Raw genomic sequence first — 14386 nt, forward strand, 5'->3', positions numbered from 1 at the left:
CACAGCTGGCAGGCAGTATCGGTGAGGCAGTGAGATTTCTGGTCCATCTTCATGCTTACCTTTTAGAGTCCTGGGGTTTAAAAAAAGGGTCTCTTTTCATAGCAACAAAGTCACTCCAGTCAATCTCTTTAACTTGCCTATATGAAAAATTTGGACGACTGTATAAGGCCTAGGCTAACAAACTAACACCAGAGAGGAAAAACTAGTACATCCTTCAGATCTGCACAGCCTTCTTTCAACACATTGTTTGCATGCTTATTTCTTCAATAACAGGTCCTAATCATCAACAGATCTGCACAGAGTGGTGTATGAACAGTATAGATGATTTAAAGATATGCTAATGAGGAAGACTGAAACAAGAAGTCCTGATTCCTTCTTGAAATTTAATGCACATTCTGGTCGGTGAAAGTCGGTGGCATTAGGGGAAGTTTTCAGGGGATCAGTCTACTCAATCTGAACAAATAATTTCCATTGTGGATTAGGTAATTTATTGATTGATACAATGAGGTAACCTGGAAAAACAGTCTGAAAAATTTAATACGTAATGCTACTGTTTACAGTATCCTTGTTATTTTTAGCACATAGTATATTTTCACCAACATTTATGATTTCAAATATTAAAGCCACTATAATATATTAAATAAAATAATTATACATCTGACTGTTAATGGATATGTTACTTGTGAAGGTTACTCTAAAACAGCAAAAAGTTTGATGGAAAAGGTCTTAAAGATAAATCTTATCGCTTCTAAGTATACTTAATCACTGAGATGAATGTTAGATACGCCCTAAGACATACCCTAGAAATTCTCATAAATCACACATTTTCCCCAAAGCCTGACTCTGGCTCACGGTTGACCCAATTCTCCTTTCCCCATCTCCTCTGAGTCTTCCCTAGACATAAGAAAATAGACTAAATACTTCCCCCACTCTGCTTTTAAAACACTGCTGTATGCTATTAGGTTTATTATGGGAATCTACAGCTATTTATTTCCCCTGCAAATATTGTGTCAAGATATTCCTGTTCACTTTCCAACTTACATAAAATCTCCTCCCTTTCAGCTGGGGTCGAAACTCTTCTCTATCCTCCTTCCAAAAACAAATTTTGCTAATAATGCTAATTTAAGGCCGTATTTTTCTTGCTATATCAGAGATCAACTGAAGCCCAATCTGAGTCTAATGAACCCCATTCGGATTTCTTAGGGCCCGATAATCGTTTGCGGAGTAAAATGTTAAGGCTCCACTTGTGCTCTGCTTAAGTGCCACGAGTTGCAAACAACTTTAAAAATGGCGATAAAGTTAACTTCGTTGTGAGGGTGTTTTATGTGAACGCAGATGCCAATCTTCTAATGTAGGTGAGGACCTTTGGCGATTGATTTCAATGAAATTAGCAACACGGAGGGGAATGCTGGGCCGACTCCTCAACACCCTGCCTTCTCTGTCCTCCAAAAGGAACTGTTTTGAAAGCTTTTTTCCTTATCTGGCTTTAGGGTGGTTTCCTCCTCTCCCTACGCAGACCGATATTTATTTAGCTACGACTTAACGTTTACATCTTAAGATGCACGGGGACAGCACAGAGCCATCCATGAAGGACGACCCACCACGCCAGCCTCTTTGATAATGACTTTACTTGAAAAAACATATTCTTCAATGAAAAATTGTTTTTTAATGTTAACTTTGTTCTCCCGTGGCAATGTTGGAAAACACTGTAGCCCAACAGGAAATACAGACGAAAGCTTCAAATGTAGAGCTCGAAAAAAAAAAAAAAAAAAAAGTCATTTTTAAAGCTCATGCCCATCAAGTGTTCACTTGATATAAGTCGTATACAAAGTCTTAGTCCAATGTGAACCCATGCTGTGAAAATTCTGTAGCACTCACCTCAGAAAACTCTGTTAAATATATAAACACTGCTAAAAAAAAAAAAAATAACAAAACTTCTGGGTACTAGCTGTCAGACTCAAAGAGAAAATAAACCTGATTAAAAAAAAAAAATTCCAAAGAAAGTTATATACATACAGTGCAACAGGGTCATAAGCTTAATAGTCCTTCACTGTAATATTTGAAAGTAAATTGGCATTTTAGCGATCTGCTTTGGTCATCACTCTTTTTTCTCAACTCACAGAGATGCCAAAGAATAAGAATGGCTTCGTGTGTATCTTACAAACCAACAGGAAAAGTGAGAGGTATTATGGGGTAAGACACCTTTAAAAACGAGTATAATGCTTTCTAATGGATTAAAAATGAACTCTATGAATTCACTTGGACCACCTAAGGAGAAGGTTCTCCAAATAGGGTTTAAACGACATTCTTTTCTTACCACTATGGAGCTTACCAATCCCTCAGAGAACATAGCAAAGTAAATTTAAACACAACTTGAAAATATGCTTTAAAAGCTTCACCCCAAATGACAATCTCCTCTAGTCTTTTCAGAACAGAATCACCGCTTTTGGACATGGAAGACTTTAATAGGCTTCTAATCGTGAAGTAAATGATAACTACACAATAAAAATGGTGATCTGTACAACGGGGCGGACTTTTAAAAACTCATAGGACATAGTGAAGAAATTCTTGGCATCTAAAAAATTCCTATTCAAGAAGAGATTATTTTTAAAATTCTGAAAACATCCTACCACCCAAAATAATGAATCGAGAATTTTTTCCCAGAGATAATTCTCTCTTTTGTCAGGAGAGCAGGTTTCGGAGGGGTGGGGGAGAGATCATTGTCTCTGTCAATAAGTTTAGTATTTCTACAGAATTTTTTTCTCTCTAAAATAATTTGGACATAGTAATACCTTTCTGAATTCCAATGCACTAAACCAAAGGTACTGAAGCTAATAATCTGCATCAGCGTCCGGGGCTGTACCCTTCTCTGCCTGGCTGACCCGGGATGCTGCTATCTTACTGGTCTTTCCAGTGCTGACTCCCTGCAGCAGCTGATATACAGTAGGGCTCAACGAAACTTTGTTGAACAAGTGAAGTGCAATATTTACTTTCTTTCATATAACCTTATGCCACTCTCACTAATACAATGCATTAGAGAATCAGAAATTTATTCTACTACCAGCTGATAATAGCTCTGACAAGCCACAAAGTGAATGCTTTGGGGGTCTCTTCTGTGAGAGGTTCTTAAAAATGACTTCTCAGGCCAGGCTCGGTGGCTCATGCCTGTAATCCTAGCACTGTGGGAGGCTGAGGCAGGTGGACTGCTGGAGCTCAGGAGTTTGAGACCAGCCTGAGCAAGAGCAAGATGCTGTCTCTACTAAAAAGAGAAAAATTAGCCAGGCGTATAGTCCCAGCTATTTGGGAGGCTGAGGCAAGAGGACTGCTTGAGCCCAGGAGTTTGAGGCTAGTGTGACCTATGATGCCCCAGCACTCTATCTACCCAGGGAGACAGAGTAAGACTCTGCCAAAGGGAAAAAAAGACTTACCAGTAAAGGAGGGAGGAGTCTGGTATTTCCTACAGGAGATGTTAGCTCAGTTCCAAGCTAGCTCACATCTTCACAAATAGTTTTCTGCCTTATGTTAGATTACTGTGCACTGTTTCATTCATTAATCTTTTCTGTAGATTATAAATTTAATACATTCGAGGATTTACATTTTTGAATTAAACTGTTACATTGTACCAAGCATAGTGAACACTCAAAATATTTCTGCAAGCTGGGGGGAGAAGAAGAATAGAAGAAAGGGGATATGAGGAGGAGGAGGAGGTAGAAGTGGGAGAAAATGTCCGTAGATGGAGAGAAACTCCTGAAATGATAAAGAAAATAACTGGCTCTGAGTTTGATAAGCTTTGCTTCAGTGGGTAGCTCCACAATCGTCTGAAATTTCTGAATGAGTTCTACAGAGAGTAAGTTAAAATAAAAAACAGAATATGAAAAAGTTACAGTGTTGTGCTTTTATACTCCCAAATCTTCATGGAACCCTGAGAGGCTTAGGAAATCTCCCGCAGTAGCTTAGCAAAGACTTTGAAATGAATAAAGATATAAAGAGAGACATCTCAAAATGTAAATGCATTTGTTAAGATTCTTTAAAAAGTTCTAAACATGAAGCGGATTGTGTTTGATTTTTAAAACATAAGCATATACCACTTTGATAGCTTTTCCTACAAGAATTCTTTAAAAAGAGATAGGCAATTCGAGGGTTCACCTCTGTGGTTTATCTTGCAAGGGTACAAGTGAATCTTTCTACGAGTAGAATATGAACGTTTTAACACAATAACTAAGAAAATGACATGAAGGCTATGTTAACCAGTTTGATGGAAGTGTTTCGGATTGTGTGTGAAAACCCCACACTGTATCCCAGAAGTGCATTAATGTACACAGTTACCGTTCAATAAAAAAATTAAAAAAATAAAATTAAAAAAGAAAAAAAAGAGATAGGCAAAGTAGAGTGATGCCCATAAATTATGCCATTCTTAGTAAAGTGCTATAATCTAACAATTATTTGTTTTCCTGAAGAGGGAAAATATTCCATATGTTTCTGTGGCTAATTCTATTAGGTCAAATGAATGAAAACATTTTGATGAGGTTAAGCATAAAAAGTAAAAATAATCTGAACACGCCATGTAAAATTGGCCAGTAGAAGTACATTCCTAAAATGGGGAATGTCTGCAGCCTAAATTAGCTAACTATACAATTATCTATTGAAGTGTAATCCATATTGAAGTAAAATTCATGTTTTTACTTTTTAAAAAGAAATAATCTTTATAGAAAAGAATAGGACTCCTAAGGAACCCCCCAAACAGCAATGGAATCTCCTATATTGATTCTAGAATAAATAAGATTTGAGTGGAAAATACATTCTTTTATGCAAGGAACTTGTAAATACAGCATTTTCACTATTCTTACTCAGCAAGTCTACTTTTGCATTTCCCTAATGAAACAAGATACACTGGAAATTATGATAAATATACCCTTCTAAAAAAGAATGTGAGTGATGTTAAGTATTGGGATAATATGTGTTCTGACAAAAATAAAGTGGTATAATGAGTTCCTTTTGGGTGACTGGAAAGATTACCAGCTATTTCAGTTGCCAAGTAATGCCTAGGCACATTTTCCTAACTAAGGTAAGATAAATAGTTATTACAGCATCTAGATAAGATCCTCATATCCAGTGCCGCCAATATTTAAATTAACTGATGGAGCCATATTTATTATTTCACAGAAGTGTACATGTTAACGATACCTAGCTACCTGCCCAATTTTTGCACTTTTAAATACATATACATACTCACACGCACAGGCATACGAGATTCAATGAAATGACTTTCATCCAGTTCACATAAACATAGATTAACTAGCACTGGAAAGGAAGTATCTACCCCAACTGTAATGTGCACACAAATCACAGCTGATATTGCTATAAAGGCAGATTCTGGTTTTGTAGATCTGATGTGGGACCCGAGATCCTGCATGTCTAACAAGCTGCCAGGGAAAGCTGATGCATCTGGTCCTAAACTCTACTTTGGGGAGGAAGAAACCCATCCATTTCCTCTTTTCACTGATGCAAAATTAACTAACATAACAGTGCATATTTATACTCAGAACTTACCTAAAGCGAAGATAATCAGAGAATAAAAAAAACTGCATACTTTCATGAGACAATTTATAAAAGCCTTCTCTATATGTTATTTTGCTGTGCCTTTCATGACCTCTAGGAAACAAGTACCATTATCATCATTCTTCACATAAAATATTTTCAGAAACTTGGTTTTCAGCCCAGATTTATAATCGCAAATGTCCATTACTGCTGACCTAAGGGGACTGGCCATTTTCTGTGAATAAAGCAGACTAATACAATAATACAAGGGGCAAATACAGACTTATTAGTCTTTGCAAAGACAAGGTGAGTAATACGGAATTATTCTGGAGTAAGTCCGTATTTTTCCCTAGGGGGCCAGTGGTGCAAAGACTATATAAGTCCAGATTTGTTTTAGGGATACCCTTAAGGAAGAATCTTTGGGAATCATGCCAATTGTTAAAAGAATCAATGATAAATTATAAACTTGTTATTCCTAAATATCTTTTAAATGGCTTATGATTTCTCTTGCATCTTTGCCATCAAATCCCTCCATCAGTAATCTCAACTGGTAAAAGGACCAAATCTTGGACGACTCTAATAAACTTCTTAACCTGTCTCCTAGTTTCTACTCCTCTGTCCTGCCACCCCCTATAACCCCTGTTCTCCACTATTCAGATCTGGCCACTTGCCAGCTAAAAATCCTCCAATGGACTCCTTACTCCTTACAGCTTACTTAGCATAAAATCCAGGTTCCTCCTCACGTCCCACGTCCTCACGCCACCTGCATCCTACCTGACTCTGATCTAATCATGTCCTACTCCCCCTTGCTCACTTCACTCCAGCTGTCCTGGTCTCCTTCTGTTGCTTCAACATTCCAATCACCTTCTCATTCCAGACCCTGTGCTTGCTCTTTCTGGAACCATGTGTCCAGATTTTCTTATAGGTGGCGTCTTGGTACCATTTAAGACTTAGCATTCAGGACCCTTCTCTGGGAGGTCTTTCTTGGCTAGACAACCTAAGGTAGCCTTATTCATCGGTTACTTTTTTTTTGGTTTGGGTTTTGAGATGGAGACTTGCTACGGTGCAGAGTCTCGTTCAGTCCCTCTTTAATACCCTGCTTCATTTATCACTATCTGAAATGGTCTTGTCTATTAATTTATTAATTAAAAAATGTCTGTTTCATCTTGCCTATCCCTTTCTCCCAATATACAGTCTGCCTGGGAACAGGCACCTGACCTATCTTGTTCACTACTGGATTCTCAGCAGAAGGCACGTTGTATTAAAAGTTAGTTTTTGAATTAATTCCATGAAAGGGAAATTAATAGATGTGAGAACATGACATATTTGGACTACAACAGACCACTTTGGAAAATCCAGATAGATAGGTGAAATCCATTCATATTTTAGAGTGGTCTATTGCCTAAGGATATGGAGTCAGATGGCCTAACTGTACTATTATATTTCCTAGGTTTATGAGCATGGATAAATTACTTCATCTCTCTGTACCTGGGTTTCTCATCTGTAGAATGAAAAAAGGATAATTATTGCATAGGGCTGCAGTGAGGATTAAACAGATAATGAATACAGAGTACTGAAAATAGTGTGTGGCCCATTTTACGTATTTAACAAACACCATTATCAGTTCTACGGATGTTTAGCGGCTAAACACACAGCACCCCAAGTGAAGGACAGAGAACCTCTTCTTCACTGCAGCGAGACTGGCAGAAGTATGGTACCCTGTTGCAGAGAGATCAACAGCCAAAGAGGAGAGTAGGGCTAGGGGGCCAGTGGTGACAACTGAGAGGAATGGTGCTTACTCATAAGGCTCGGTGCCCAGGGATGGTGGGAGCAGGTTCAGCAAAAGGTACAGATCACGACTCAAAGATGTGAGGCTACACCTTGTAGACAAATTCTCATGGTTCCAGAGATGCACTGCCAGGTACACTGGTCACATCTAGAGTACAGGGTGGGACCCTCAGGAGTGTATTAAACTACCTGCTCACATATTAAAAAGAGAGAAGGAACCTTGCATCTCTGCTGTTGTATAATTTCTCTTTCAGCCTATTTCTTTATTAATCATTATAACTTCTATTAGTTTTTCCCTTGTAACTCTGGGATATTTACTTCAGAGAAAAAAAAAGAATCATAATTTCAGAATAAAGGGTAGATGACCCAGAGTTTTAAGTATTAAGTCCCTGACCTCAAACAAAATACATCCACAGCTAAAAGTCACAACTATTCATAGTAACTGAGAAAAGCAAGCTGCTTTATATTCACAGATTCTAGGACAAACGCTTTAAAGAGACACCAAACTTGATCGAGCCATCATGCTTGTGCAACCAGCATGGTGTTCGGTCAGTTAACTTGTAACTTCACTTTTCTCAAATAGGAAGGATCTATGAAAGAATCTTAATTGGTATGATCCCTGCATATCAGGGCGTAAACAACACTTAGAAATAACCATGTACTCTTCTCACACACATTCTGGACACGTCACCCTCTGATGAGTAGTTGTTCTTGAAGAAACAGTAACTGCCTACTTGACAAAATGATTTTAAAATGTCAAAAATTACTACACCAGAATTCTAGAAGATGAATTTCATTTTCGCTTAGGAAGATACTAGTGATCAAAACAATATGCATTCTATTCTACTCTTTATATAACTTTCTTTTATAGTACTTGTCAACTGGGGTCATAAAGTTAATGAATAGAAAAGTTTGATTTTTGTTGAAATCTTCATCAATAATTTTGAAAGTTAAACACTTTTTGCTGATGGCAACTTACAAAAATGACTTTTACAGAGCACTCTTGAGTTTCTAAATGCTTGACTATACACAACCTTATTTTACGTCATAACAAGCTTATGGGATAGAATCTGGTGACAGTTTCCATTCTGCAAGTCCAGGAACACATGCAGAGAGGTTAAGTGATTTCTCAGAGTCACACAGCTGATTAATGACAGGGCCAGATAATGGGGGTTTTCCCTCTTCCTCCAATTCAAGACAGCAGGCCATAATTCCTGATTTTGTGGTCAAGTAAACTTTCAAAGGGTTTAAAATAGGGTTGCCAAATTTTGTTATTTTTCCAAGAAAAAAAGTATGTAACTTCTACCTACTATTTCTATCATAGCACAAAACTATCCTGTCTTTTATCACCCCCAAATAGGAAAAACTTCACCTTAGAAGTGTAGTCTTGTAAATTAATAAAATACGCCTTATAGAAAGTCATTACGTTCTACTTCCTATTCCGTTTTGTAGGGGACTGATAAAAACTACTGTGGTCTAGAACCAGTTCTCAGACCAATACTTTGAGCCCATTTCTTTGTGCTATTTCAAAAGTCATACTAGCTCTTCCTCATCTTTTCCTCCTTACATCTCATAGTTTCTAAGAAGAAGAAACCTGTAAGTGCTGTGAGTTTTTCCTTTTGAGAGATGCTGTTACTATAACAAAATGATGAGCATCCTAATTGTACATCACAATCAAATCGCAGAGCTGTGGACTGAGCAGGCACGACCAGGCTGGGGCTTAGGGAGGCAGGAAGTACAAAAGCAGCACGGTGCCCATCCCAGGGCGTTCCTTCCACACTCATGTAGGAAGAAGCAAGGGAGAAAATGCTTCCTCCTGCCTTGTCATTTCTCAATCCATGTTCAGACTCATCCAAGGAAATGAGCAAGCAAAGTGGCTCCTGTCGAGGCATAAGCTGAGCCATGTTCTTGTTCCTTCAGGACTTGGTTCTATACCCTGCAAGAAGTTCATAAGGCTGATAGGATGAATAAACACCTACTTTTATAGCACTTCATAATCAACCTACCATTATATTTTACTAAAAAGTCCAAGGAGTCCAAGGTCAGTTTATGGGACACTCTTAAATTGGCATTTTCTATGTTGGCTGCGTTGATAAGTCTGATGAGGATGTTTTATTTTAGTACATACCAAAAGGAATACATCCTATCTAATCACGGCATGGTCCTCTGGGATCTGTGATCTTTTTTGATGGCCTCCCTCAGCAGTGGAAGGGAGCTATATGAATAATACAGCGAAAGAGAAAAAGACACCCAACTATGGAGCCCAATCAGCCACTCAAGCCCTATAATCAGCGTGACAGCAAGAATACCCCCAGATTCAAACCAGTCCCTCATGGAAAGTGGCTCACCAATGTCCAGGAAGGTCCTTTTGATGATGGTCATGTTCAATAGACACAGTGCCATGTTCCCCAAGGAACATGTAAAAGTAATACCATTTATTGTCAAAGTAATACAATTTATTTCCTATTCCTTTAATATTTATAAATTTCAATCACAATGAAAAATTCTTTTCTTACCCCAGAAGTGCATTAATGTACATAGTTACCATTCAATAAAAAAAATTAAAAAATAAAAAAAAAAAAGAAAAATTCTTTTCTATGAGATAAAGATAAATGCCTCTACGCATACCATCAATGACTATACATTAATAATGTTATATTTATATGTGTGTTTTAAGACATATAAAACATTTTAACATATATCATTATTTCTTATGAATGTTCTGAGATGGGTAATATTATTTTGCTTTTATTAAAGAAGAAACTGAGGCTCAGAGAGGTTATGTAATTTGCTCAAGATCACAAAAAGAAGAGCCAGAACCCAAGCCAATGGTAAACTCAAAAACAAGAAAAACACACAAAAGGTCGCTTTTCTTCCAGTAAGGTCAGAAAGCCAGTCTGTTGATAACCTCAGAAAGAAGAACTATCCACATTCAAAAACCTGGGAGAGTTTGTGGTTTTCTTCTGTTTTTTCACCATTAGTATAACACCAGCGTTGCTAGAATTTTTCCTATTTCCACAGAATTTACTGTATCATCTAGCTAATATAGGCTGGCCATGATCCCAAAGTAAAAAAAGACACTGGCCACTCATAAAGCAAGTTATTTAAAATCACTTTCATTATACATGGTCTTCCAAAATAAATATTTTTAGGAAACTAAATTGTTAAAAATTAATGGAAATATTGTTGATCACATATTTTTATGGTTTATGTACTGGGCAAGAGCTATGCAAAATACACAAAATAGATTACTTATATTCTATACTTGACAAAACAAAAGATTAGCTAAATTACAAGAAACTGGATGTCTATTAGGTGTTAGTAGGTATTTCCCCATGTGAAAAAATAGTCCCTGCATAAAACATTTACGATAAAAAGCTTGCCCATTTAAAGTTGACAATTTTAGGAATCAAATTAGGCACGTGTTACTTGAAACTAATAACTAGTGTTAATGCAAACCAAAAGTTTGAACAGTGGTAACTAATGCTGATAAGATTAACATGAGCATTAGCCTGGCTGCTTACTAAGACTTTCATTTTCACATCTGATTGCAGGCTCTGTTCATGGTTTTAAAAAACAAAACAGGATCATTCGGAATCATTTCAAACACCAGAAAAAATAAGCAAAGTAAACTAGGTCTTGTTATTGCTTTGTCCCCGGGTCACATGATTTAGATTGATTAAAATGTTAATTTTTACATATGTGAATAAAAGGCAAAGGAGAAAACAAGTGGAGCCGGCACCATGTGCTAGCAATCATTGCGGGTGGGTAAACTGACAACATGTAGCTGCATATTAAGACAAATGTAGAATTTAGACAAAGTATTCCATCTCTTTTCAGATGTATACTTTTAAACCTCAGGAACTGTTTTCAGTAGATGTCATGCCTTTTAACTTGAAAAAAGATAAGCGCAAATAAGCTCCCAATTGTCTCCCCAATATGTAAACCACATCTCGGGCTGCTGTCTCTGCTACTGCTTTGAAGTTTCCCTGAAATGTCATGTGTTGAGAAGACTGCTGTGCATAAGCAAGACAATTTGCTCACTCTCAGAATTCTTACCGGTCTCCACTGCTATTTGGTATCCAGCCTCTAGTCTCCGAGATGACCTTTCCAGCCTCTCTGTGTTATCGAGCAGATGTGCCCTCTGTAAAAGAAAAAGGGGGAAAAAAATCAGACGGTCGTCTACAATGTTCTTTTTTTGCTTTTTTTTTTTTTTTTTAAAAAATAACACCTTCCTATGTCCTAATATTTGGGGGATGAGAGTTTCACAACCCACTATAGTTAATTTTTGGTGAATTTTCCATCCGTAGAAATCACTACAATGGACATATTTCCAATCATTCGTGCCTGGGCCATCCACTTTTTTGTTTTAAAAGAAGACTCCTGTTGTATGTGGCCACGATGTATCTTACTCTAAAAACACCGAGGAATGTACAAAGACCAGAGCCAAGTGGGTCTTTCTGTTTCAGCGCATACAGAGGTATAAGATACTTGCATAGATCTGTGATCCCTATTTGTATTTATTTTTTACGAAATGCAATCATTTCAAAAACCCATTTGTTCGTTTGATTCCTGCAGACAGTAATTTTTAAGCAGAAACTTTATTTGTAATAGAATGCACCTCGATTTTGGATGTGTAGCAAGATGCCAGATAGAACAACACATGCTACTAAAACAGAATACTCAGTAGCACTTCTAGTTTTAGACAACTGGGGGCAACACCAAGAAACAAGAAACACGTGTTTCTCCACTTATGCAGATGTAAAAAATGGTGGATTTATTCCCAACTATATGACTCCATGTAGACTGACATTGATCTGTGAACACACAGTGTTTCAGACTGTGAGGTAAAATTACAATAATTAGATACAACTCTTTTATATTATATCTGATGGGGAAATCAGAGAACTTTCCCCCAAATCGTCAGCTTCTAAACTTTCTTTTCTACACTGAGACTTTTTTATTTAATCATAATGATTCTATACCAGATCTGTTCAGGTTGCCAAACAGATTTGTACACCAATCATGGCCGTGAATGGATAAAAATATATGCATATATGTATAGACCTACGTATGCCTTAGATACTTAGAAATATAGGAATGTATCCATATACATGTTCGTGTGTGTACATGCAGACATGTATTTGTATTTGTCAGTACCTTCCCCTCTCAAATCAGTTTTTATATCTGGTCAAAAAGAAAGAAAAAAAATCACAACCACAACTCCTACAACTTTGTGTTGTTGACAGATGTCATTTAAAATCGGAGCCATGCTTTCTCATAATAATAAAAAAGGAGGTGCCACACATATTATCTGAGTGGCTGTCGAGCGAAACGATCTACCTTGCTCTAATGAGCCCCCATGGATCTTGGAGATGCAAGCTGTATTGACATGCACACTTAAGCTAATACACCTAGACCAGTGCCTCCAAGCTCTAGCAGACAGGGATGCTGACAGAATATCTCGCTTCCATCTTCAAAGAAAGGAAGTGATTAGTATGTTATCATTACCATTCAAAACGTGATTTCCTTATTCCCTCCCGGCATAGGTGACACATCTGAGATGCGGCCAGACGTTGGAGGCAGCTAAAGCCACATCAAAGCTTTCCTTGAAATTTTTTTTTGGGGGGAAGGGTGGGGGGGGAAGAATCATTAAAACAATGCATTTAGAACAGAGAGATAGGACTTGATGTGAAGGTCAGGAAGCTGCAACAACAGTCTATAATAATTAATAGAGTCATCTAATACATAGTAGAGAAATTAAGGAAAAAACTGCTCCTCCCTCGGCCAAAAAAAAAAAAAAAAAAAAACTAAATAAATAAATCAGAGGAAGGAAGGAAAGCTTCCTGTATTATGAAAAAGCAGAATCACTGAAGGCTGTAATTGAGAAAAAGAAAAGGGAGCTCTATGTGTTTGGCATTGATGACTATTTTTAAATAAAATTAAACACTTTACTAAGGCTTGTCAAAAATAGCTTTCTACTCCCAATTCTCCTTTATGTGCAGGTTCTGGGAGTAAACATTGCTCTTCCCTTCACTGAAAAATTGTTTCCTATCTTAACAAAGGACTTAATTTCAAACTGGCGATTCTCTAAAAAAAAATCAATTAGATCTGTGAAATCAAGAGTAAATGTGAATTTTAATTCAAAATGAGGATACACAGATTTCTGGTTCATTTTCATATTGGACGACACTTCCAAATAAAAAGAAAATGTTTAGTTACTATAGACTAAAAGAGAAAAACAAAGATTGTTCTAGAAATGGACATCCTACTTATATAACATATAAGGTAGGAAATGAAACATTTAAATGTAGAATAATCTGGGGGATTCTATGGCTATAATGGAGAGCAAAATTTCTAAAAGAACTTTTAAAAATATATCTATATGGATATATAGATATAAAACTAAATAATGGAAGTCACTCTTCTCCAGGACAGTTCAGCGTTATCAGAGTAAATCTGCACACAAGAGGACTATCAGTTTACCAGCAGCTTTCCAGCAGGATTTCACTTTGTATTTTGGAACCTCTTCACTTAAGTCAAACTAAAATCAAGTTCTTGTAACAGCTGCGCTATTTACATTGTTCCCTTAGTTGTACATTGCCCTGGTCTCTGTAAATGAAAGGAAACACACTACAGTGGCAGCTGACGCTTTCAACTTGCCCCCACACTCCATCCCAAATTCATTCTCTCACCCTCTCCTCAGCCCTTTTCAAAGCAGGTAAGTGAAGCTGTGCAGGAGCTTCATACAGAGCTCAACTTGTGTGAGGAGCTGTGCAACGGGGAGAGCTGGAGATGCAGGATTCAAACAGAGCTCGGCACAGCCAACACCAGAACAGCTCCTCTGCTCTGCGACCTGCCTCCAAGCATGCCCTGTGTCCAGATCGGAGCCCCAAGACAGCATGGCAAGGAAGGGATGGGGCACACTTTGTTTCTAAACACAACAAAACATCCTGTTTTGAAGCAGAGGAGTGCCTGTCTCCTTAGCACAGGTGCAAGTTAAGAAATATGGGGTAACGTTCACCGGGTGACTACTATTAGAATCCGACTGAGAAATAAT

General features: G+C 37.5%; 1 protein-coding gene across 1 annotated transcript in view; it reads right to left on the reverse strand.

Moving 5' to 3' along the window:
* Nucleotides 1-14386, reverse strand: part of VTI1A (vesicle transport through interaction with t-SNAREs 1A) — a 368440-nt gene that overhangs the window by 268224 nt on the left and 85830 nt on the right. The window contains exon 5 of the mRNA XM_003787164.3: nucleotides 11386-11470. Within this exon, the coding sequence (XP_003787212.1) occupies nucleotides 11386-11470 (85 nt within the window). The remainder of the gene's footprint in view (nucleotides 1-11385; nucleotides 11471-14386) is intronic.

The sequence above is a fragment of the Otolemur garnettii genome, unplaced genomic scaffold (genome assembly GCF_000181295.1).
Source record: "Otolemur garnettii isolate 467f Iridium unplaced genomic scaffold, OtoGar3 scaffold00021, whole genome shotgun sequence".
Lineage (NCBI taxonomy): Eukaryota > Metazoa > Chordata > Mammalia > Primates > Galagidae > Otolemur > Otolemur garnettii.